Raw genomic sequence first — 25200 nt, forward strand, 5'->3', positions numbered from 1 at the left:
TTTTTTTTTTTTAAGATTTATTTAAAAGGCAAAGCAATAGAGAGAGGGAGAGACAGAGATCTTCCATCCTCTGATTCACGCCCCAGATGCCCAAGGCTGGGCTCATCTGAAGCCGGGAGCGAGGATCTCCATCCATGTCTCCCACATGGGTGGCAGGGATCCAAGCATATGGGGCATAATCTGCTGCCTTCCCCGGACTCCAGCCAGCACTCTGTAAGGGATGTGGGTCTCACAGGCAGAGGCTGCTTAACCCACTGTGGCATGAGCCTGTCCCCTACAAACTGTTTTTAAGAAGCCCCTCTTTGGGGCCGGGGCTGTGACGTAATAGGTTAAGCCACCACCTGTGGCACTAGCATCCCATATGGGCACCGCTTCATATCCTGGCTGCTACTCCCGATCCAGCTCTCTGCTGTGGCCTGGGAAAGCAGTAGAAGATGCCCCAAATCCTTGGGCCCAGGCACCTGCATGGGATATCCGAAAGAAGCTCCTGGCTCCTGGCTTCAAGTCAGCCCAGCTCTGGCCATTGTGGCCATTTGGGAAGTGAACCAGTGGATCAAAGACCTTTCTCGGCCGGCGCCGCGGCTCAATAGGCTAATCCTCCGACTGCAGCACCAGCATCTCGGGGTTCTAGTCTCGGTTGGGGCGCCGGTTCTGTCTCGGTTGCTTCTCTTCCAGTCCAGCTCTCTGCTGTGGCCAGGGAGTGCAGTGGAGGATGGCCCAAGTGCTTGGGCCCTGCACCCACATGGGACACCAGGAAGAAGCACCTGGCTCCTGGCTTTAGATCGGCGAGGCACGCCGGCCGTAGCAGCCATTTGGGGGGTGAACCAACAGCAAAGAAAGACCTTTCTCTCTGTCTCTCTCTCTCTAACTCTGCCTGTCAAAAAATAAATAAATAAATAAAAGACCTTCCTCTCCCACTCTGTAACTCTGCCTCTCAAATAAATAAGTAAAATTTTTAAAAAAATCTCTTGGGCCGGCGCCGTGGCACAATAGGTTAATCCTCTGCCTGTGGTGCCAGCAGCCCATATGAGCACTGGTTCGAGACCCAGCTCCTCCTCTTCCAATCCAGCTCTCTGCTGTGGGAAAGCAGTAGAAGATGGCCCAAATACTTGGGGCCCTGCACCCATGTGGGAGACCCAGAGGAAGCTCCTGGCTTTGGACGGGCCCAGCCCTGGCTGTTGGGGCCACTTGGGGAGTGAACCGGCAGATTAAAGACTTCTTTTTTTTTTTTTTTTAATTTTTTGACAGGCAGAGTGGACAGTGAGAGAGAGAGAGACAGAGAGAAAGGTCATCCTTTTGCCGTTGGTTCACCCTCCAATGGCCGCTGCGGCTGGCACACTGTGGCTGGCGCACCATGCTGATCCGATGGCAGGAGCCAGGTACTTATCCTGGTCTCCCATGGGGTGCAGAGCCCAAGTACTTGGGCCATCCTCCACTGCACTCCCTGGCCACAGCAGAGAGCTGGCCTGGAAGAGGGGCAACCGGGACAGAATCCAGTGCCCCGACCGGGACTAGAACCCTGTGTGCCGGCGCCGCAAGGTGGAGGATTAGCCTAGTGAGCCGCGGCGCCGGCCAATAAATCTTTAAAAAAAAAAAAAAAAAAAAGACAGAAGCCCCCCTCCATTGCTTTTCTCTTAATAGTTGTTAAAGTACTGAGTAGAATAAGCCTTGATTTCAGAACAACCAACCTCTCACCACAAACTTGGCAGCTTTTCTATCTTGTTTGTATTATAGTGGTCTATACAATCTATAGTAGGTGTGTCCAGCCAGATCTCCACAACACACTTCAGGAAACCAGTGGTGATGAACAAATTAGCTCTGGCATGGAGCTCTGCTCTCTTGCCCGTAATAGCCTGGAAGACCAGTTTGGTTTTGCTTTGGTTTTTGTTTTTTTGACTTGCGAGGCAGGGAGACAGTGGCACACAGAGATCTTCAGCTGGTTTACCGCTCAAATGCTGGAAACAACAGCGGCTGGGCGGGGCTAACACTGGGAATCTGGAACTCAATCCAAATAGCCCCTGTGAGTGACAGGGACACAACCAGTGGAGCCATCAGCTGCTGCCTCCCAAGGTGCACTTTAGAAGGATCCTGGAACCGGGAGCCGAACCAGGACCCGACCCCAGCTCTCTGACACGGAATATGGCATCCCAAGCAGCATCTTAATCACAGCACCAAATGCCGCTGGTGCCCACCCTCCGGACACTGGTTTCAGTATTGGCAACAGAGCATCAAGAATGACAAGTTATGCACCATTAAAAAAAAAAAAAAAGGGAATTGAGTTTACTGTTTGTTTGCCATGAGGAGCTAGGTAGAGAGAGGAGTGACCTAGCTTTATCTGAGATAGTACGGACATATGGAAGCGTCTATGTGGCTAACATTTGTGAAGTTTAGTTTTCCACCCCTCCACACACAACTTTTTTAGCTTCAGAATAGTTTGTTCTTTAGTCCTACAAGCCTGAGTTTCCAGGCTGTAAGAGTTGTAACTTGTTAAATGTCCATTGTTCTTTTTAAAGGAAGATTTATTTATTTGAAAGGCAGAGTTACAGAGAGGCAGAGAGGCAGAGAGAGAGAGAGGTCTTCCATCTGCTGGTTCACTCCCCAGATGGCTGCAATGGATGGAGTTGGGCTGATCCGAAGCCGGGAGCCAGGAGATTCTTCCAGGTCTCCCACGCGGGTGCAGGGGCCCAAGCGCTTGGGTCATCTGCTTTCCTAGGCCATAACAGAGCTGGATCGGAAGTAGAGCAGCTGGGACTGGAACCGGAGTCCCCGCTATGCAACAGTGCCAGCCCCTGACATGTCCATTGTTTACATTGGGGAAGGTGAAAGCAGAGACCTGGGCTCTTTATTGCTAATGTGGGTGCGCCCCCTGCTGTTCAGTGGATGGGGCTGCAAGTCTTCTGTGTTTGAATCTTGCTCCACCTACACACCTTGGATTGGCTTATTAATGAGAGATACCATGGCAGGGATTGGCCCATGAGAGCAACACAGGACCTCCTGGGACTTACAACCTTCCTTCCTTTCCTCCTTCTGACAGACATGTACTGAGAAGTTCCTGTCCCCCTGGAATTGTAGTAGATGTACAGAGTGTAGAACAAAGCATAGCCCTCAAGCACCACACTAGGCGACAGGAGTAAAAAGGGCCGTCAGCAATCAGCCCTGAACTTCATGGTGCCAATCATAACTAACACAGCGCTTGCACCTTTCCTGGGATCTACCTGACAACTGTGTGCAGAACAGGTGTCAGTATCCTTGGTGAGAAGCCGACTCCAGGAGGTGAAAGGGACTCTGGGTAAAAACATCAAAGTTCTTTGGAAATCAAACAAGAGTTCTCAGGTCCTGCAGTCTCCAAGTCATTGGCTGGAGCGTGAGGCTAGGTTATGCTTGTCAGACATACACCAGGGTTTGTCATTGGGTCACACTTGTCAGCACAAGCACAGGGAGCAAGATCAGCAGGTGCAAAACACAGAAGGCCACTGTGTGTACAGATTCACCTCCAGTTCTGCATCCTGAGAACTCGTGTTCCGAAGAGACGAAGATAAAGTGAAATCTTTCATTTAAAATGAAAACCATCACAACACAGAAGCAGGAATGCAAGCACTGTCTGGGGATGCCCGGCCTCTCGCCCTCAGCACACAGCCGCCCATGGTGTAGAACACTTGGATCGAATGGAACACAAGAGCACTTCTTCCGCATGCAGACCTTCCCTTTTCTCTCACACTTGTTTTTCTCGCCTAGCTCTCTGTGCAGAAACAGTTTTCAGGAATACTGAAAAGTCTCATTTTATTTTATTTTTTTTCTCTTCACCTTCAAGAAGGTGAGCACCAGTTTCCACTTTCAGAGCAAGAGGATCAACTTAAACATGGAGGTCCTGTATTTCGACAGAGCCCAGGGCCCCACAGGCACCAGGAACAGGAGGAAGAAGCTTGTGGCTGAGTCTTATTATTTTGACCTAAGGAATTTATTAATAATATTAATAGATTCTCAGGGTCACAGCAAATTCATGATGACTACTACAACACAGTTCTCATTTCTCTTGTTAATGTGATACCAATACAAAGAGAACAGATTCAAGGTGGTTCATGGAAACAATTCTAAGAATACAATAATACTTCTTCTCCCCTTCCTTTTTTGATTTTTTTAGATCACTCTTTTTTATTTATTTTTATTATTTTTTTTTGACAGGCAGAGTGGACAGTGAGAGAGAGAGACAGAGAGAAAGGTCTTCCTTTGCCGTTGGTTCACCCTCCAATGGCCACCATGGCCGGCGTGCTGCGGCCGGCGCACTGCAGCCGGCGCACAGCGCTGATCTAATGGCAGAAGCCAGGTACTTATCCTGGTCTCCCATGGGATGCAGGGCCCAAGCACTTGGGCCATCCTCCACTGCACTCCCTGGCCACAGCAGAGAGCTGGCCTGGAAGAGGGGAAACCGGGACAGAATCCGGCGCCCCGACTGGGACTAGAACCCGGTGTGCCAGCGCCACAAGGCGGAGAATCGATTAGCCTAGTGAGCCGCGGCACCAGCCCTTTAGATAATATTTTTTTAAATTTACATAATAAACAAAGGCTTAATGCTACACTAAATAGAGTTCAACAGGTAAAGAGTAAAAAAACCTAGTTCAGGGGCCAGTGCTGTGGCGTAGTAGGTAAAGCTGCTGCCAGCAGTGCTGGCATCTCATATGGGTGCCGGTTCGAGTCCCGGATGCTCCACTTCCCATCCAGCTCTCTGCTATGACCTGGGGAAGCAATAGAAGATGGCCCAAGTCCTTGGGTACCTGCTTCGGCTGGGGAGACCCAAAAGAAGCTCCTGACTCCTGGCTTCGGATGGGCTCAGCTCCAGCCATGGCGGCCAACTGGGGAGTGAACCAATGGATGGAAGACCTCTCTCTCTCTCTGCCTCTTCTTCTCTCTCTTTCAAATAAATAAAATAAATCTTTAAAAAAAGACCTAATTCAGAGGGAATATAGGCAAGGGCTATAAACAATAATCAAATGAAAATATGACCACTGAACTTCTATACAGTAAAAAAAATTTTTTTGACAGGCAGAGTGGACAGTGAGAGAGAGAGAGAGAGACAGAACAGAGAGAAAGATCTTCCTTTGCCGTTGGTTCACCCTCCAATGGCCGCTGCGGCTGGCGCGCTGCGGCCAGTGCACCGCGCTGATCTGAAGCCAGGAGCCAGGTGCTTCTCCTGGTCTCCCATGGGGTGCAGGGCCCAAGGACATGGGCCATCCTCCACTGCACTCCCTGGCCACAGCAGAGAGCTGGCCTGGAAGAGGGGCAACCGGGACAGAATCCGGCACCCCGACCGGGACTAGAACCCGGTGTGCCAGCGCTGCAAGGTGGAGGATTAGCCTATTGAGCCACGGCGCCGGCCCATACAGTAAATTTTAATCACAGATCATTAAAACTATAGTAGTATGTCATTCTTTTGTAATATATTTTAATGAATTTTTTAAAATTTTATTTATTTTGAGAGAGGTAGAGACAGAGAGGTCTTCCATCTGCTGGTTCACTCCCCAAATGGCTGCAATGTCGAGAGCTGAGCCAATCAGGAGCCAGAAGCTTCTTCCAGGTCTCCCACACAGGTGCAGGAGCCCAAAGACCTAGGCCATCCTCTGCTGCTTTCCCAGGTGCATTAGCAGGGAGCTGGATTGAAAGTGGAACAGTAGGGCTGGTGCCACAGCTCAATAGGCTAATCCTCCGCCTGCGGCGCCAGCACACCAGGTTCTAGTGCTGGTTGGGGCGCCAGATTCTGTCCTGGTTGCTCCTCTTCCAGTCCAGCTTTCTGCTGTGGCCCAAGAGTGCAATGGAAGATGGTCCAGGTCTTTGGGCCCTGTACCCTGCAACCGCATGGGAGACCAGGAGAGGCACCTGGTTCCTGCCTTCGGATCAGCGCGGTGCGCACCAGCCAGAAGGGCCACTGGGAGGTGAACCATCAGAAAAGGAAGACCTTTCTCTCTGTCTCTCTCTCACACTGTCCACTCTGCCTATCAAAAAGTGGAGCAGCTGGAACTTGAATTAGTGCCCATAAGGGATGCCTGCGCTGCAGGCTGGGGCTTTAAACCGCTGTGCCACAGCGCCAGCCCCAGTATATCATTCTTACACACTGGTTTGACAAAGATGTAATACAAAGTCTGACAAAACTATATTTACTGTGACTGACTGCCGACTATGAAAATCCGATGTGCAAAAGGAAAACCATATTTCCCGAAGCACTTAATCAAGCTTTTAGCATTACAATAGCCCTCATTTTTCAGTGTTGTTTTTCTAGGCTAATACCGAAAGCAATACGAAGTTAGCTAACATGCATGTGTGCTGACGACTTTATGTCTTCCGTTTTTACACCAGCCCTGGGGTGTGGACCAGCAAGAGGAGGAAACGCAGGCCCAAGAAAGCTACCAATGTTCCGAGAATCACACAGATAGGAAGTGGTGGTATTCACAGGCAAACCCAGGTCTGTCAAACCCCAGAGCCCTGTACCCAGGGTACTCAATGTAATTACCCTTCTAGAGAAACGCTCAAGTCCATCAGCTTGTTCATAAGTCTAAGTGATTGTTCTGCGTGATCATGAAGTCACAGAATTCAAGAACCCTTGCAGTCTTGCTCCTCTCCTTGACACAACAATCCCCATCTCAACACAAACTAGGAAAAACGTTCCCAATCCACTGTCTCTACTTCTCCGCATGTATCCTATTCAAATTCATAATCCGAAGACTTTAAGCATGCATTTATATAGTAGTGATAATAAGGATACAAGGATTGTCATTCACTCAGTAAACCCTTCTGGAAGATAATTTAGCAATAATTATCAAATGCTTAAAAACAGGAATTTAAGCCAGCATTTCCATTTCTAGGAATTTATTCTAAGTAAGTTCTAAAGGATAGACTTGTGTAAAGATTTATCAGTAGGGGCTGGTGCTGTGGTGCAGCAGGTTAAAGCCCTGGCCTGCAGTGCCAGCATCCCATATGGGCACTGGTTCGAGTCCCAGCTGCTTCTCTTCCAATCCAGCTCTCTGCTATGGCCTGCGAAAGCAGTAGAAGATGGCCCAAGTCTTTGGGCCCCTGAACCCACATGGGAGACCGGGAGGAAGATCCTGGCTCCTGGCTTTGGATCAGCACAGCTCCAGCCATTGTGACCATCTGGGGAGTGAACCAGTGGAGGGAAGACGTCTCTCTCTCTCTCTCTCTCTCTACCTCTCTCTGTAACTCTTTCAAATAAACAAAATCATTTTAAAAATTTATCAGTAAAGTTGCCTACTGCAGTTTTATGATCGTGAAAATAAAAGGGGTGGGCATTGTAGAATAGCAGGTTAGGCCTCTGCTTGAGAGGCCCACATCCCATATGGGAGTGCCAGGTGGAGTCCTGGCACCTCCACTTATAATCCAGCAGTTTGCTGATGTGCCCGGGAAGCAGCAGATCATGGCTCAAGCACTTGAGGCCCTCTGCCCACGTGGGAAATCCAGATGGAGTTCCTGGTTTCTGGCTTTGGCCTAGCCCAGCCTTGGCTGTTGCAGCCATTTAGGGAGTGAACCAGCGGATGGGAGATCTCTGTATATATGTATTGCTCCTTCTCTCTTGGTCACTCTTTCCAATAAATAAATCTTTATAAAAATGTAATTTTGGTACACAAATTATTGCACTTGCCTGTGCTACAACCTCATAAATGTAGTCACTGAACATCCTAGAGAGGAAAAGTATAGTTTGGTATTATTTCATCAATAAATTAAGTGAAACATGGTCATGAAATCTTATCTTAAGTAAAGTTTCAGCCGGCGCCGTGGCTCAATAGGCTAATCCTCAACCTTGCGGCGCCGGCACACCAGGTTCTAGTCCCAGTTGGGGCGCCGGATTCTGTCCCGGTTGCCCCTCTTCCAGGCCAGCTCTCTGCTATGGCCAGGGAGTGCAGTGGAGGATGGCCCAGGTGCTTGGGCCCTGCACCCCATGGGAGACCAGGAAAAGCACCTGGATCCTGGCTCCTGCCATCGGATCAGCGCGGTGCGCCGGCTGCAGCGGCGGCCATTGGAGGGTGAACCAATGGCAAAGGAAGACCTTTCTCTCTCTGTCTCTCTCTCTCACTGTCCACTCTGCCTGTCAAAAAAAAAAAAAAAAAAAAAAAGTAAAGTTTCTCTTGGTCGGGGCGCCGGATTCTGCGGATTCTGTCCTGGTTGCCCCTCTTCCAGGCCAGCTCTCTGCTGTGGCCCAGGAGTACAGTGGAGGATGGCCCAAGTGCTTGGGCCCTGTACCCCATGGGAGACCAGGAGGAAGCACCTGGCTCCTGGCTTCGAATCAGTGCGGTGCACCGGCCACAGTGCGCCAGCCACAGCAGCCATTGGAGGGTGAACCAACGGCAAAGGAAGACCTTTCTCTCTCTCTCTCTCACTGTCCACTCTGCCTGTCAAAAAAAAAAAAAAAAAAAGTACAGTTCCAAGTGTGTGTAGAACTAAGCAGGCTTTTTTTTAATGTGCTTTCCCAGGCACACGAGTAGGGAGCTGGATGATAAGCAGAGCAACCAGGACTCAAATAGGCACTCCAATATGGAATGGCAGTATCCTAAGTGCCAGCTTTACCCACTGTGCCACCACAATAGCCCCAGTTCATCTTGTCTTGCTGGAAATGGATTCTCCCCCTATCTAGGGTTGTAGCAAAATGGGGTTTCTTTACCATAAATAATTTTTTTCTCTGACAAAATAATTTAAATTTTTTTACTTGGGTATAACACATGTACAGTGAAGTTACATACTACAGCCCACTGAAATTCCATAAACTCGATCCACCTCTTGCAACCGGAAATGAGAACACTGCCAGTGCCCCAGAAGCCTGCCTCCTGCCCTCCTGTAAACTCCTGGAGCAGAACTATCGTGCCGTCACCACTGTAGCTCAGCTGTATCTGCTTTTACACTTATTTTTTTTTTTAATTATGTTTTTTTTCTTGACATGCAGAGTGGACAGTGAGAGAGAGAGAGACAGAGAGAAAGGTCTTCCTTTACCGTTGGTTCACCCTCCAATGGCCGCCACGGCCGGCGCACCGCGCTGATCCGAAGGCAGGAGCCAGGTGCTTCTCCTGGTCTCCCATGGGGTGCAGGGCCCAAGCACTTGGGCCATCCTCCACTGCACTCCCTGGCCACAGCAGAGGGACAGAATCCGGCGCCCCGACCGGGACTAGAACCCAGTGTGCCGGCACCACAAGGCGGAGGATTAGCCTAGTGAGCCACGGCACCGGCTGCTTTTACACTTATATAAGTGAAATCAGACAATACATACTCTGGCTCCTTTCACTCAATGTCATGTGTGTGGACTTCATTTAAGTTTCAACAAGTAAAACAGACCATTTATTCCCACTGAACATAGAATACACAATTCCATTATGTGAATTCACAATTTATTTCTTCATCCAGTTACTGATGGGCATTTGGGTAGTTTTCAGTTTGGACTATTATACATAAAAGTGGCTATCAACAGTCTCTTGGCGACTATGCTTGCATTTATTAGATATAAACCTAAGAATAGGATTGCTGGGTGACAGCTGATTTTTAAAAATTCTCCTGGCCCAAGATGTCCACTTTGATCAACACTGCCTTAAACCCATCACGTAATGTTCGTGGTTTATTATGTATGCATACGCCCTTGTTAATGTGTTCATTTTCAACTTGTTAGTTCAGCAGATGTCCTGCAAGACAGCAACTCCCACCCCTGCCCCGTGGCTTTCTGCACAGCAATGGGGACGGGATGTCGCCCTGAAATGTCAGTAACAAGTTATTCTGGACAAGAACTGTGGAATCCACCTGCCAAGGCCAGCCTAAATCACATGTCTTACATAAAAAATTTCCCATTGTTTTACGGCTCATTCTTGTGAAGCACAATTCTCTCTGGTCAGAGATCAAAACAGGTGTCTCCCCAGAGCACCTGCACCTGCCGCACCTCCCATGGGGATGGCTACCTCATTTGAGAACTGTAGCTGCACTAAAGTGCTCCCACCAACCTATCTTGGGGTTCCGGGGGTGGGAGCTCTATCAGGAACAGGGAAGACTGACTTTGTTAATTTTCTAATCTGCAATTATCTAACATGTCTTTAATAAATAAAAACAGATTTTTAATAACCATTAACATATTTGCTTCCCAATAGATCGCGGACTTCTCTGAGAGCAAGAACAAACTCAAACCATCTCTGGGTTGCCACCCATCTAGCACAGCGCTTGCTTACACAGAAGCCCCGTCAGTGTCACAATGCATAGTCTTTGTTTGAAATGGGTTGAAAGAATCTACTGGATAGCTGGCCAAAAGTGGAGTCAATTATTGAACAGAATCTTCCTCTGTGGAATTGAATTGACAACTCAGATGTTCATGTTGGCCAAACAAACTCCATAGCATGGAATGTTCTACAACAGTAAACAGCAATGAGTCACAGTGACATGGAAAATGCTCCAGGATTTATTATTAGCTAAAGAACAGCAAACAAATGTAACTGCATAACATTTTATGGTTTAAAAAATATAAATGGGGGACACCCTGTGGTGTATTAAGTAAAGCCACCGCCTGTAGTGCTAGCATCCCATATGGGTGCCAGTTTTGAGTCCTGGCTGCTCCACTTCCAATCCAGCTCTCTGCTGTGACCTGGGAAAGCAGTGGAAGATGGCCCCCAAGTCCTTGGGCCCCTGCACCCGCATGGAAGACCCAGAAGAAGCTCCAGGCTCCTGGCTTCAGATCGACCCAGCTCTGGCCATCACAGCCATTTGGAGAGTGAACCAGCAGGTAGAAGAGCTCTCTCTCTCTCTGCCTCTGCCTCTCTGTAACTCTGCCTTTCAAATAAATAAATTAATTTTTTAAAAATCAGTACATGTTTCTTTTTAAAAAAAAAAAAAAGAATTATTTTATTTATTTGAAAGTTAGAGAGAGAGGTAGGGCCAGAGAGAGAGGTCTTCCACCTGCTGGTTCACTCCCCAAATGACTGCAACAGCCAGAGCTGAACTATTCCAAAGCCAGGAGCTTCTTCCACGTCTCCCATGTGGGTGCAGGGGCCCAAGCACTTGGGCTATCTTTACTGCTTTCCCAGGCCTTAGCAGAGAGCTGGATCGGAAGAGGAGCTCAAACTGACGCCCATAAGGGATGCCGGCACTGCAGGCTGGGGCTTTAACTCACTGTGCCACAGCACCAGCCCCAGTACATGTTACAAAAGAGACTTACTATTAATGCAGAGGAAAAGGCCTAGAAGGCCACATACCACATTCCACAGTGCTAACTGCAGTCACATTCAGAGTATGGGAGGTTGCAGTTGGTGTTAAGGATTTAGCTGTAGAGAATGGATTTTTCTTCCAAGGTTATTACATTTGTGTATTATTTGTGTAATTGAACTGTTAACATTTTAAATGAAATTTCTCCCAGTTTTTCTAGTATCTGAACACTGAACTATTCCAAAAATAGCTCTCTCCCTGGTTCTGCCAGTAGGTTGATCTTTCAAGCATAGTTACCTGGCTATGTCCACCTAAGCACCATGAAAAATGTAGAGCAAGGAACAGATGAGGATTCCTTAAACAAGCTCGGATTTGACAAAGTGCTGCCCACGGCAGCCAGGACTCTAAAGAAAGTCCTGGCAGACCGATGCAGTGTCGACTTCTCTTATGGGCACTGGTTCCAGTCCCGGCTGCTCCACTTCCTATCCAGCTCCCTGCTAATGCACCTGGGAAAGCCGCAGAGGCTGGCCCAAGTCCCTGGGTCCTCACACCCACATTGGAGGCCTGGAACAAGCTCGGGGGCGCCTGGCTTCGGGCTGGCCCAGCACCAGCCATTGTGGCCATCTGGGGAGTGAACCTCTCTCGGTCTCTGCCCAACTCCGCCATTCTCATAAATAAGTCTGTAAATAAAGCAATAAATCCTGGCATGGGTTGGGTCACATTTTTAAAGAATGCGCCCTCTAAGGGCTGCGAGGCGCTTTAATTCTCCCACAGAAGCAGTTAGAGATGGTGCAGATTTAATGCAACAGAAAAACGGGGGACACGCGTGCTCACCGCACTGTAGCCTCAAATAATAAAAATGCCTTTTGTCTGTAGCGCTTTACAGTTTGGGGTTTTCTTTCGTATACGAGGGGGGTTTAGGGTAAGGAGTCCAGGCCAAGTTCCGCCACTAACACATCGGTTATCCCTGGCCCACCAGCGAAGTCTGATTTATGGCTTGTTTTCTCAACGAAACAGGGAGGCTGGGGCGGACCAAGTCCGCGGCGCAGCCATTCTCAGATGTCCATCCAAACCCGGCCAACAAACGCCTCTTCCGCATGGCCGCGGAGGGGATGCTGGTCACTGCCGGGGCTCCCCAGGGGACCCAGAGGTCCGAGTGCGGGACCGACCTGCTCAGGACTCGCTCCAGGTGCGGGTCATTCCCGAGCCTCGCTGCGATGCACCCAGCGCCGGGGCCGGAAAGGATCCCCTAGGCGCCGCGGGGCCGGCACTGGCGAGGAGGGAGCGGACGCGCCGGCCCGTGACGTGGCCCAATCGGCTGCCGGCGCCGGCGCTCTCACCCCAACTGGCGGACTGGCCCCGCGGCCGCCTCCGGGACACCGCGGGGACGGAGAGGGGGCGGGCCTAGGACGTGGCCCAATGGGAGCGCGCGCCGGGGCGGCGGGGGCGGGGCCGGGCGCAGGGAGCAGGGCCGGGCGGCGGCGGCTCCAATGAGCGCGCGCCGCGTCCGGGGCCGGCTGGTGCGCGAGACGCCGCCGAGAGGTTGGTGGTTAATGTAACAGTTTGCAAACCGAGGGGAGTTGTGAAGGGCGCGGGCTGGGGGGCGCGCTGCCGGTCTCGTGGGTACGTCCGCGCCGCATCTGACCCAGAGCTGGGGCCGCAGGAGCGGAGGCAGGAGGTAGCAGGGGTGGGGATGCAGCCCCGGGGCCGGCCACCTCTTGTAGGGAGGCAGCGTGCTGGCTCCGGGGGCGGGTCGGTACCGGGAGGGAGGGCCGCACGGACGCTGGTGCTCTCGGCCCCGCGCCTCGGGCCCCGCCGCCGGCCTTCGGGCCGCCCCCGCGCGCTGAGGGTGGCCAGGACCCGTTTCCGGGCTTGGGCGCCTCAGCTTGGGTCAGGTGAGGCTCAGGTGGACAGCGGATACTCGATACCCGCCTTGAGAGCAACCTTAGGGCTCCCGGCGCAGCGTCTGTGTGGGCTGCGGGGCCCCGCGAGTGGGATGAGGAAGGGGAGTGGGCGGGAGCCGCAGGGATGCCGAGGAGACGGGCCCCTTCCATCCCAGCCACCCCCAGCGTCATCGCCTTTCAGTTCCCGTGCAGGCCCTGGCCGGCTTTGCTCGCTCGCGGGGAACTCCAGGTGTGGAGAGGTGGTTGAGCCCTGGCCAGGGATCCCCGGCCCCACCCCGGGTGTCTGACAGCCGGGCCCGGTGCTGGGTACACGGTTACTGCCTGGAAGGCTCCGGTCTCCTTCCTTCCGGCCTAATACCTTCTCTCGGGGATGTGATGGAGCCCAGGGCCCATGCTGTTTCGCCTGGGCCTTGGTGTGGACACTGCTGGGGATGCCTGGAGAGTGGTTGGCACTCATCAGGAGGTGGAAAGGGGGTATAAGCTGCTGTGCCCTGGGCGAGAATGGAGTAGGTACGAATCTTACCGTTTCTCTGGTCTGGAAGTGGCTGTGTCTCCATCACTCGGGCATCCGGTTACCAGTATTTTTTTTCCCTCCTCCCCAGGGCATAATGGCAGCCACAGGCAGGAGGCAGAGGCTGAGGAGGCCAGCCTGCTGGGCCTTGATGGCTGTGCTCTTGGCAGACCTGTTGGCACTGAGTGGTACGTACGGGGTCTGAGCCAGTGTCACACGGTGGGAAGGGGGCTCGAGGTGCCTGGTCAGAAGTCTCTTGGGTGCAGGACCCAGGCTTCCTTCTCTGTCTCTTGCTGTCTTATTCTCTGTGTGGAAAGTGGCGGAGCCTCCGTAAGACAGGGAGGGAGGCTCACCCACAGACCTCTGCTCCCCTGTCCCCAGACACGCTGGCAGTGATGTCCGTGGACCTGGGCAGCGAGTCCATGAAGGTGGCCATCGTCAAACCTGGAGTGCCCATGGAAATCGTCTTGAACAAGTGAGGCCGGCCCCAGGGCGGGGGTCAGGAGGGAGGGAGCCTGGGCTCCTTGTGGGTGTGGGGTGGTCCTTGTAGTACCCACAGCTGACAGTGGCCTCTGAGTGGTTGATTGTATGTGAGGTGCTGAGGTTCCTGAACCCACATGTGCTGCAGACCCTGGGTTCAATATCTGTTTTCCCCAGGGAATCTCGGAGGAAAACCCCGGTGATGGTGACCTTGAAAGAAAATGAGAGATTCTTTGGAGACAGTGCAGCAGGCATGGTGAGCTGCCAGCACCCATTCCCAGTTGTGGTCTGGCCCCTTATCCGTGTCTGACGGAGGTGGGCACCCCTGGGCTTGAGACCCTAATACTCAGCCTCCTCCTCACCTCACAGGCCATCAAGAACCCCAAGGCCACCCTGCGTTACTTCCAGCACCTCCTGGGGAAGCAAGCAGACAACCCACATGTGGCTCTTTACCGGGCCCGTTTCCCGGAGCACGAGCTGAGCTTCGACCCCCAGCGGCAGACTGTGCACTTCCAGATCAGCCCGTGAGTGCTGCGCTGGCGCAGGCGGGCTCCTCACGGTGCGTGCTCGTGGCTTCCTTGCCACCAACTACCCTCCCTCTCCCCAGGCAGCTGCAGTTCTCACCCGAGGAGGTGCTGGGCATGATTCTCAACTACTCCCGCTCCCTGGCTGAAGATTTTGCTGGTGAGTGCCAAGGTGGGACCCATGGCAGCCAGATCCCCCAGGAGCTAAGGCAGCAGTTCACAAACGGGCAGGAACATCTGGCTATGTCTGAAGACACACCTGGTTGTCACATCTGGCCTCTGGTGGGTGGAGGCCAGCGACGCCGCCCAGCATCCCTGGAGTGCACAGGACAGACCCCAGCAACAGTTACCTGGCCCTGAGTGTCAGTAGCGCTGAGGGTGGAAATCCTCATCCAGGCGTGGAGCTGGTGGGACCCTGTTCTCTTGTCCTCTGCAGAGCAGCCCATCAAGGACGCGGTGATCACCGTGCCGGCCTTCTTCAACCAGGCCGAGCGCCGGGCGGTGCTGCAGGCTGCTCGCATGGCCGGCCTCAAAGTGCTGCAGCTCATCAACGACAACACTGCCACCGCCCTCAGCTACGGCGTCTTCCGTCGAAAAGACATCAACACCACCGCCCAGGTGAGCAGGGAGGCGCCCTGACCAGACACACAGGGGGCCAGAGTCCGAGGCTGGCGCTCTCCTGGCCTGCTTTGCATCTCATTTGCATGGCTGGCTCTTGGCAAAAGGCAGCCGCAGCCTCCTCCCAGCCCATGCTGGGGCTGCTGGACTTTATGCTGAGAGCTGGCCTGGGCCCCTGGAGGCAGGCAGGTGGACAGCAGCGCCCTGAGGTCTGATGAGGCTCCTGTGACACTTGCTCTGATGTCGCCGCAGAACATCATGTTCTATGACATGGGCTCAGGCAGCACCGTGTGCACCATCGTGACCTACCAGACGGTGAAGACAAAGGAGGCCGGGATGCAGCCACAGCTGCAGATCCGGGGCGTGGGGTAAGTGGGTGCTCAGGGGTGGGCTTCTTGTTGAGACCCTTGAGTCAGGGGCTTCCTCCTGGAGGGGCACCGCTCCCCTTCCTGATCACTGCAGGAATGCTCCCCAGGTTATAGCGTTGCTCGCCGTGGGGTGCCACTGCCCGAGAGCAAGGCCTGGAGAGGACGGCTGGGAAGGCTGAAAGGCGGGGAGCCCGTGGAGCGTCTAGGGAAATGCACAGGATGGCAGGCCACCTGTTAGGTGTTAGAGGCCATCATGTTTTCTCTTTCGAGTTCACTTAAAAGCTGCTCGCTCTTGTCTGTCTGCTGTCGGTGGATTCCGGCACCCCCATGCTGGTCTGGCCGTTGCCCCTTACCTCCAGGATTAAACAGGACCTCTCTGTCTCCTTTGGGTTCTCTCTCCGTAGTGCAGCCAGAGGCTGGTGTTAACAATGCCAAACTGATTGTAGCCCGTTTCTTCAGAAAGCACTCGGTCACACCAAAACCTTGCTGTGCCCACCTAAGCCCCGCCTCCCACAGCTCGGCTCTAGTCCCAGCAGCGCCCTCCTTTGGAACTTGCTCTCTCAGGGTCGTTATGAGCACTGCTCCTTCCATCTAGAATGTTCTTCCCTCGCTCTACCAGCCCACCCTTCAGGTTTCAGTTCAGGCATCACTTCTTCAGGGAAGCTCTCCTGGATGTCGCTGAATAGCCCACGCGCACGCCCGGCCCGCTGTACTCTCCTTTGTAGCACACACTTGACATTGACGTGGCCTTCCCGCTGCTAGATCATAAGCCCTGGCAGCAGGGACCCTGTCTCCCCGCCACTCCTGCCACAGTTACGTTCCCAGAGACGAGTGCATAGTCAGTGCTCAGTAAATACCATGAACGAATGAGCGAGCTGCCTGCGTGGGGTGTCAGCCATGCTGTGGGGAGCAGAGAGCAGTGTGGGTCCCTGCCTGAAACATGGGGCTCCTGCGTGGGCGGAGGGACCCCCGTGTGTTCCTCACACTTTCCCCTGCTGCCTTCTCTGAGCAGGTTTGACCGCACGCTAGGCGGCCTGGAGATGGAGCTCCGGCTGCGGGAGCACCTGGCCGGGCTTTTCAATGAGCAGCGCAAAGGCCAGCGAGCAAAGGACGTGCGAGAGAACCCGCGGGCGATGGCCAAGCTGCTCCGTGAGGCCAACCGACTCAAAACCGTCCTGAGCGCCAACGCCGACCACATGGCCCAGGTGCCCCCGGGGCTGCATGCAGCCGGACTTGCCCCCAGGGATGCGGAGGGCCCCTGCTTCACCCACTGGGCTTGTTGCCTGCTGGTCCCTGGGCGTCAGTGCCGCCAGCAGAGAGCAGGCACTGACACGCCTCGTCCTCCCCCAGATCGAGGGCCTGATGGACGACGTGGACTTCAAAGCAAAAGTGACCCGAGTGGAGTTCGAGGAGCTGTGCGCCGACCTGTTCGAGCGGGTGCCCGGGCCCGTTCAGCAGGCCCTCCAGAGTGCCGAGATGAGTTTGGTGAGGGGCTGGGGCAGGGGCCGTGGAGGACGTGGGGGAAGGGTCAATGGAGAAAGGGGCGTCGACCGCACGCGGCCCCACCTCACGTTCCTCCCCTCTGCAGGATGAGATTGAGCAGGTGATCCTGGTGGGCGGGGCCACTCGGGTCCCCAAAGTTCAGGAGGTGCTGCTGAAGGCCGTGGGCAAGTGAGTGTGGGGCTGGGGCTGCCCGGCGGAGGGTGGCTGGGTGTCCCCGTGGATGGCGCTGGAGCCTGGGACTCTCCTAGGGAGGAGCTCGGGAAGAACATCAACGCGGACGAGGCGGCTGCCATGGGGGCCGTGTACCAGGCAGCTGCCCTGAGCAAAGCCTTCAAGGTGAAGCCGTTCGTCGTCCGGGACGCCGTGGTCTACCCTATCCTGGTGAGTGAACCCCCTTTCCCTCTCCAGGCAGGAGCCCCGCTTCCCTCTGTCTCCGCGGCCAGGGATCCCCACCTCCTCCGGTTCTCCAGTGCGCCCTGTCTGCCTGCTGTGTAGGTGGAGTTCACCAGGGAGGTGGAGGAGGAGCCCGGGGTCCGCAGCCTGAAGCACAATAAGCGCGTGCTCTTCTCCCGCATGGGGCCCTACCCTCAACGCAAAGTCATCACCTTCAACCGCTACAGCCACGATTTCAACTTCCACATCAACTACGGCGACCTGGGCTTCCTGGGGCCTGAGGATCTTCGGTGAGGGGCAGGGTGTGGGGCCTGCGGGGCTGCCGGGGGAGCAGGCCGAGGGGTTGGGGCGAGGTGGCAAGCCGCCTCTTTGGGCAGTAGTTTGGCCTGGCCTTGGAGAGTGCCCCTGCCGGCCCCAGTGTGAGGCTGTGCGGTCCGCGGTCCCCTCAGACTCTTCTCTCCTGCCCACCCAGGGTGTTTGGCTCCCAGAATCTGACCACAGTGAAGCTGAAAGGTGTGGGAGAGAGCTTCAAGAAGTATCCCGACTATGAGTCCAAGGGCATCAAGGCCCACTTCAACCTGGACGAGAGCGGGGTGCTCAGTCTAGACAGGGTGAGCGCAGAGCGGGCTGTGTGTGCAGGGCAGGGGCCCAGGCCTCACCGGCCCCTTCCCGGGTGGGTTCTGCGTGGTGTTAGGACGTGACAGACAGGGCGTGGAATCAGCAGATCTTGGCTCCACAGGGCTCGCTGGGGATCTGGCATGGGTTCTCTCGTGGGCTACCCATGCTTGTGGGTGTTGTGGGATTCTCTGAGGGAGCCAGGAATGAGAGGCAGCCGCTGTGCAGAGCACTTCTGGACTGCTTTTGAGGATGTGCCATGGGAAGTGTGCCCGTGCACGCTCCAGAGGGTACGGGAGCCAGGCTGCTTTTCTCGGGCTCATGATTGAAGGGGGCGGGGGCCATGCGGGAGTCCTCAGGAAGGCAGGCCAGTGCCGGGCGGGAGGCGGGCTTGCGGGTGTGCTGCTTCATTGCACCTGTTTGCAGGTGGAGTCTGTGTTTGAGACAGTGGTGGAGGACAGTCCAGAAGAGGAATCTACTCTCACCAGTAAGGAGCGTCTGCGTGGGTGTACATGTGCGTGTGCGTGTCTGAGAGAGATTATGCTTGGACTTGGGCAGTTCATGGAAGCAGACAAGGCATTGCCGTTGGCTGAGGAGGTGGAGTCACTGCTGTGGTCCCCTAATTTTTTCTTTTTATAAATTTATTTGAAAGGCAGAGTTACAGAGGGAAAGAAATAGAGACAGTCAGAGAGATCTTCATCTGCTGGTTCACTCCCCAAATGGCCACAATGGCCAGAGCTGAGCTGATTGGAAGCCAGGAGCTTCTTCCAGGTCTCCTGCATGGGTGCAGGGGCCCAAGCACTTGGGCCGTCTTCCAGTGCTTTCCCAGGTGCATTAGCAGGGAGCTGGATTGGAAGTGGAGCAGCCAGACCTCGAACTGGTGCCCACACGGAAAGCCAGCATTGCAGGTGGCAGCTTAACCTGCTAAGCCACAGCGCCAGCCCCTGTGGTCCCCTTTTGAGTCTTTGGCTTTCTTCCCCCTAGAACTCGGCAACACCATTTCCAGCCTGTTCGGAGGTGGCGCGACACCAGATGCCAAAGAGAATGGTACTGACTCGGTCCAGGTGAGCTCAGGAAGGAGCTGGGGACGTGGAGGACAGCACGTGGGGCAGGGAGTGGCAGCAGAGGCAGGCAGTTGGGTGGGCTCAGCTGCTTGGAACTCGGAGCAGCTCTCGCCCTCCCCCTCCCCCAGCCCAGCCTTCTGCAGGCTCCTCCGCACTCCAGGCTGTTCCCTGTTCCAGAGCCCAGAGCCATTGCCCTCAACTCCAGACCCGCTCCCTTTGTCCGGGCAGCCTGCTGACCGTTCCCTTCACTTGTCATCCGTCCTCCCTGACGCTGTGCCCTGAGCCGTGAGCACCTGCACTGCCGAGGCCAGGCCTGCCTGGGGATCTGCTGCTGGGGCTGCCCTGCAGCGTGTCTGTCTGTCCCCCAGGAGGAGGAGGAGAGCCCTGCTGAGGGGAGCAAGGACGAGCCTGGGGAGCAGGCAGAGCTCAAGGAAGAAGCAGGGGCCCCCCGAGAGGATGCCTCTCCGCCCCCACCCCCTGCGCCTGAGGGGGACACAGGCCCTGAGGAGGCAAAGGCAGCAGAAAAGGAAGATGGGGACAGATCTGAGGCACCGGTGAGCCGAGGACCCGGGGACAGGGGGCGGGGCTGCCCGCTTCCCGCTGCAGAAGGTTCTCAGTCCCCTCTTCCTCCCCAGAAGCCAGGCGAGAAGGGGGAGGCAGGGCCCGAGGGCGCCCCTGCAGCCCCCCAGGAAGAGAAGAAGCAGAAGCCCGCCCGGAAGCAGAAGATGGTGGAGGAGATCGGGGTGGAGCTCGTCATTCTGGACGTGCCTGACTTGGCAGAGGCCGAGCTGGCCCGCTCAGTGCAGAAGTAAGTGGGCGAGAGAGCGTGCACCTGCGTGTGCGCTGGACGTGGGGCGCAGTGGGCGGGAGAGTGTGTGCACGCATGTACACTGGACGTAGGATGTAGTGGGCGAGAGAGCGTGCGCCTGCGTGTGCGCTGGACGTGGGGCACAGTGGGCGGGAGAGTGTGTGCAGGCATGTACACTGGACGTGGGGCGTAGTGGGAGAGAGAGCGTGTGCACGCATGTACACTGGACGTGGGGCGCAGTGGGAGAGAGAGTGTGTGCACACATGTACACGACGTAGGACGTAGTGGGCGAGAGAGCGTGCGCCTGTGTGTGCGCTGGACATAGGACATAGTGGGCGAGAGAGCGTGTGCACGCATGCACACTGGACATAGGACGTAGTGGGCGAGAGAGCGTGTGCCTGTGTGTGCGCTGGACGTGGGGCGCAGTGGGTGAGAGTGTGCACCCATGCACACTGGACATAGGATGTAGTGGGCGAGAGAGCGTGTGCCTGCATGTGTGCTGGACGTGGGGCGTAGTGGGCAAGAGAGTGTGTGCATGCATGCACGCTGGACATAGGACGTAGTGGGCGAGAGAGTGTGTGCCTGCGTGTGCACTGGACATAGGACATAGTGGGCGAGAGAGCGTGTGCACGCATGTACACGACGAAGGACGTAGTGGGTGAGAGAGCGTGTGCCTGCGTGTGCGCTGGACGTGGGGCGCAGTGGGCGGGAGAGTGTGTGCACGCATGCACACTGGACATAGGACGTAGTGGGCGAGAGAGCGTGTGCCTGCGTGTGTGCTGGACGTGGGGCGTAGTGGGCGGGAGAGCGTGTGCATGTGTGTGCCTGCGTGTGTGCTGGACGTGGGGCGTAGTGGGTGAGGGTGTGTGCATGCATGTACACTGGACATAGGACGTAGTGGGCGAGAGAGCATGTGCACGCATGCACACTGGACATAGGACGTAGTGGGCGAGAGAGCGTGTGCCTGCGTGTGCACTGGACGTGGGGTGTAGTGGGCTAGAGAGCGTGTGCCTGTGTGTGCGCTGGACGTGGGGCATAGTGGGTGAGAGCATGTGCACGCATGCACCCTGGACATAGGACGTAGTGGGCGAGAGTGCATGTGCCTGCGTGTGCGCTGGACGTGGGGCGCAGTGGGCAAGAGAGTGTGTGCCTGCGTGTGCGCTGGACATAGGACATAGTGGGCGAGAGAGCGTGTGCACACATGCACACTGGACATAGGACATAGTGGGCGAGAGAGCGTGCACCTGTGTGTGCGCTGGACGTGGGGCGTAGTGGGCGAGAGAGTGTGTGCCTGCGTGTGTGCTGGACATAGGACATAGTGGGCGAGAGAGCGTGTGCATGCATGCACACTGGACATAGGACGTAGTGGGTGAGAGAGCGTGTGCCTACATGTGTGCTGGATGTAGGACGTAGTGGATGAGAGTACATGTGCACTGGACGCAGGACGTAGTGGGCAACAGAGCGTGTGCCTGCATGTGCGCTGGACGTGGGGCGTAGTGGGCGAGAGCGTGTGCACGCATGTACACTGGACATAGGATGTAGTGTGCTGGACATAGGACGTAGTGGGTGAGAGTACGTGTGCACTGGACGCAGGACGTAGAGGGCGAGAGTGCATGTGCACATGTGTGCGCTAGACGTGGGGCGCAGGGCGTGGAGCGGCCTCCTGCCCAGGAGAAACGCCCAGAGCCTGAGCCCTGAGCCGCTCTTTCCCTCGTGCCCTCTTCTTTGTCCCACAGGCTCGAGGACTTGACGTCGCGAGACCTGGAGAAGCAGGAACGGGAGAAGGCTGCCAACAGCTTGGAGGCTTTCATCTTTGAGACGCAGGTGGGTGGGCTGGGCAGCACCCGGTCCCTGGCTCTGAGAGCCTTGCCTGGGGTCGCTGCCCGCACGCACCCGTGTCCCTCCCTAGGACAAGCTGGACCAGCCCGAGTACCAGGAAGTGTCCACCGAGGAGCAGCGCGAGGACATCTCGGGGAAGCTCAGAGCCGCGTCCTCCTGGCTGGAAGACGAGGGCTTTGGGGCCACGACTGCGGTGAGGGCCTCCCAGGACGTGGCAGGTGGGGCGAGGGGCTGCGAGGCCATTAGGAGGGACGTGGGGCTGATCAGGGCTCTCCTGTCACCCCTGCCCAACCCCGCCTCCCTCAGAAGTTGAAGGAGAAGCTGGCGGAGCTGAAGAAGCTGTGCCAAGGGCTGTTTTTTCGGGTAGAAGAGCGCAAGAAGTGGCCTGAACGACTGTCGGCCCTCGACAATCTGCTCAACCATTCCAGCATGTTCCTCAAGTGAGCGGCACCTGCGCCCTTTCTGCTTCATTTAGTCCTCTGGTTCCGTCCACTGCCACCCCCCACACCCTGGGCCTCTTCCCACCTAGCCCAGGGCTGACTGTCCTCTCTGCCATCCAGGGGAGCCCGGCTCATTCCAGAGATGGACCAGATCTTCACGGAGGTGGAGATGACCACGTTGGAGAAAGTCATCAATGAGACTTGGGTAACCACCGCGGAAGCTGGCCGTCGGCCCCGTGGGAGGTGGTGGGAGCCGGAAACGTGGCGGCGTCGGCCTCCTGGCGTAGCCACTGACTGGGAAGGCAGGATATTTGCATCTGAGCCCGCTTTTGATTAGCCCCAAGCAAGGGTCAGAGCTGAGAGTCGGGGGGAACAGAGAAGCCTGGGTCCATGAGTGAGGGAGAGCCAGGCTCAGAGATGGGCCGGGTGTGGACCAGCCAGGTGACCTGTCCTGTGAGGCAGACGCTGCTTGGGATGGGTGGGGACTTCCTGAGTCAGCCTAGACGTGCAGAGGCCAGGAAGGAAGAAGCAAGGGCTTCGCTCCGCTGTGGCTGCCCCAGAGCTGGAGGCTTGCAGTGCGGGCCTCTATGGCCTGCCCTGCGGAGGCGCCTGCTCACCTGGGGGCAGACGGCAAGGAGTGGCAGAGTGAGGAGCCTGGAGCTGCTTGGGGACCGGTTCCTCCTGGGAGAGAGACGGCTGCGCACACTGTGGCCAGCGCTGAGCCTGTCCTGGCCTCCCCCACAGGCCTGGAAGAATGCGACGGTGGCCGAGCAGGCCAAACTTCCCGCCACAGATAAGCCTGTGCTGCTCTCAAAAGACATCGAGGCCAAGATGATGGCCCTGGACCGCGAGGTGCAGTACCTGCTCAATAAGGCCAAGTTTGCCAAGCCGCGGCCCCGGCCCAAAGACAAGAACGGGACCCGGACAGAGCCTCCCCTCAATGCCAGTGACAGTGACCAGGGGGAGAAGGTCATCCCTCCAGCAGGTGAGGGCCAGGTGCCCGGTTCCCTGTTCCTGCGGGCAGGGGGCGCTGCTCTCCCTCCTGGGCACACACTCATCCTGCTCTCCCCACAGGCCAGACGGAGGATGCGGAGCCCATCCCCGAACCTGAGAAAGTGGAAGCGGGTGAGTGGGGAGACTGGCGGGGGACACTGTGTTAGCGGGGCAGGCAGACTGGCAGGTGCAGCCCACAGACTGTACAACCTTTATAGAAACTAGAAGAGCTCCTTTAAAAAAGGAAAGCAGGCAGAGACCCCCGTGGCCCACCCATCCTCAGTCATTAGCTGACTCTTTCCAGAAGCAGTTTGCCAACCCCTCGCTCGGTTAGCTTGTCCCTGCCTTCTGTGGAGCCTGACCAGCCCTTTGTTTCCCCAAAGCAGAATCGGAACCAGCAAGCCCAGAGACTTTGGAGTTAGGAGGTCCGGGAGCAGGTGAGGGTGGAGCCGGGGCATGCCGGGAAGCCTGGGTGGTCTCGGGGAGGAGAGCCATAGGGGACCCTGGGCTACTCCCTCGGTCTCAGCTGCTGTCTGTCCTTGGCTCTCCCCTCCCCCACAGCATCAGAACAGGAGCAGCCAGCGCGGCAGAAGCAGCCTGTGAAGAATGATGAGCTATAACCCCCACCTCACGGCCCTGTTTGTCACCACCCCCTTCTCCTGCCACCTCTATTTATTAAACATCGATGGGGGAGGGGGTCGGTCCTGCCCTGGGGGCTCCTTTTCTCTCACTTGCAGCTAGAGTGTGGAGAAGGGGAAGGAGAGGCCAGCTCACCGGCTCCTTCTGGGATAGCTCTGAGGTTAAAGCCAGAACTTGTCTGCCGCCTGCTCCCACCCCGGCTCCCTGCCCACCCAGGCCCTACACTGGGGAATAATCACTATTAGGTCTTAAGGCTTTGCCTGCAGGTAGGCGAGAGAACGGCCACAGTGGCTGACTGGGCCTGGAGGTAGGGAGGGCATCCTGGGACATGGGGGAGTGTCCAGTCCTCTCTGGTCATCCCGCCCTCCCTCCTTCCCCTCCCCCCATGAAACCCATGTCCCGCTGGGCCAGTCTGCACAGCCTCAGTTACCAGCCTTGGTTTCTGAGTCTCTGCCCCTTCCTCCCTCCAAGGTCTTCCCATCCCCGCCCCCCACCCCATGCATTTTCTTGGCTTCCTGGTGCAGGTTGGGTAGTTCTCTGCCCCTTGCCCAAAGCCTTCCATCTGGACTGACTGAAGGAAATCTGGAAGTATTCCGCTCTCACGGATGACCCTTACTGGCCAGAGGAGGCAGAGAGAAAGGGGAGGGGGAGGTGTGTGACAGCCCCGGAAAGCCTGTGGAGTGGTCAGTGTGGGAAACCAGCATCGTGCAAGCCCTCAAAACCTGCATCTTCCCCGGAGGCTGGCCGCCCTGGGGCCTGCGCCCACCTGCCTCCCCTCCTGCTGCTCTGCCCCTGCCCCCCGGGCTGACCAAATGTGCTTGCTACTGTGAGCCCCTATGCTGAGACCCTGGGGCTTGGAGAGCCCACGGTGTGAATGTAAACACAGCACCTCACTCTTGGAGGCAGGCTTTGCGGGTGGAGGAAGAGGGCGGGCGGCCTTCCTCCATGCATTGCTCTGCTGGGGTAGGGGCAGGAGCTGGAGCAGCCTCCTGCGCTCCGGGACGAGGGTGAACCGGGTTGTGTCAGTCATTCTGTCTTTTTTGTCCTTTTTTTTTGTTTTTGCCACATTGGCAGAAAAGGTCCCCCCACCCCCTTCTGTATGTTCGAGTTCTTTCATTAGCAGTTGAGGCTGGTTGGACAGGTTTGAATCAAATTGTACTTTGCTCCATTGTTAATTGAGAAATTGTTTCAATAAAATATTCTTTTCTATAGTTTTTGTGCTATCATTTTGAAACATGAGTTTGTTTCTCAAATATACATGATGCATGTGAAGGGGCAGCTGTTTGGTACAGCAGTCAAGCCACGCTTGGGATACCCACATCCCACATCAGA

The 25200-nt window shown here is 55.8% G+C and overlaps 1 protein-coding gene across 10 annotated transcripts; it reads left to right on the forward strand.

Annotated features, from left to right (window-relative positions):
• The first annotated feature begins 12600 nt into the window (after positions 1–12600).
• Positions 12601–25079, forward strand: HYOU1 (hypoxia up-regulated 1). 10 transcript variants are annotated; one of them, XM_089334333.1, is made up of 27 exons: positions 12742–12792; positions 13255–13583; positions 13676–13772; positions 13966–14059; positions 14242–14320; positions 14434–14588; positions 14672–14748; positions 15025–15206; positions 15459–15574; positions 16587–16779; positions 16925–17059; positions 17163–17245; positions 17326–17458; positions 17573–17760; positions 17943–18081; positions 18512–18572; positions 19070–19149; positions 19518–19703; positions 19785–19957; positions 21694–21781; positions 21867–21989; positions 22103–22236; positions 22357–22441; positions 22981–23221; positions 23311–23361; positions 23613–23666; positions 23791–25079. In XM_089334333.1, the coding sequence occupies exons 3-27, from the start codon at positions 13682–13684 to the stop codon at positions 23847–23849; spliced, it is 3000 nt and encodes a 999-aa protein (XP_089190459.1). In that variant the 5' UTR covers positions 12742–12792; positions 13255–13583; positions 13676–13681; the 3' UTR covers positions 23850–25079. The 10 variants fall into 10 exon arrangements, with proteins under 10 accessions (XP_051693651.3, XP_069935500.2, XP_069935512.2 ...); XM_051837691.3 differs by lacking the exons at positions 12742–12792; positions 13255–13583 and adding an exon at positions 12601–12711; XM_070079399.2 differs by lacking the exons at positions 12742–12792; positions 13255–13583 and adding an exon at positions 12601–12711 and having other exon boundaries at positions 23616–23666.
• The last annotated feature ends 121 nt before the right edge of the window (positions 25080–25200 follow it).

This window comes from Oryctolagus cuniculus, chromosome 1 (genome assembly GCF_051225735.1).
Source record: "Oryctolagus cuniculus isolate XC-2025 breed Fujian yellow rabbit chromosome 1, ASM5122573v1, whole genome shotgun sequence".
Classification (NCBI taxonomy): domain Eukaryota; kingdom Metazoa; phylum Chordata; class Mammalia; order Lagomorpha; family Leporidae; genus Oryctolagus; species Oryctolagus cuniculus.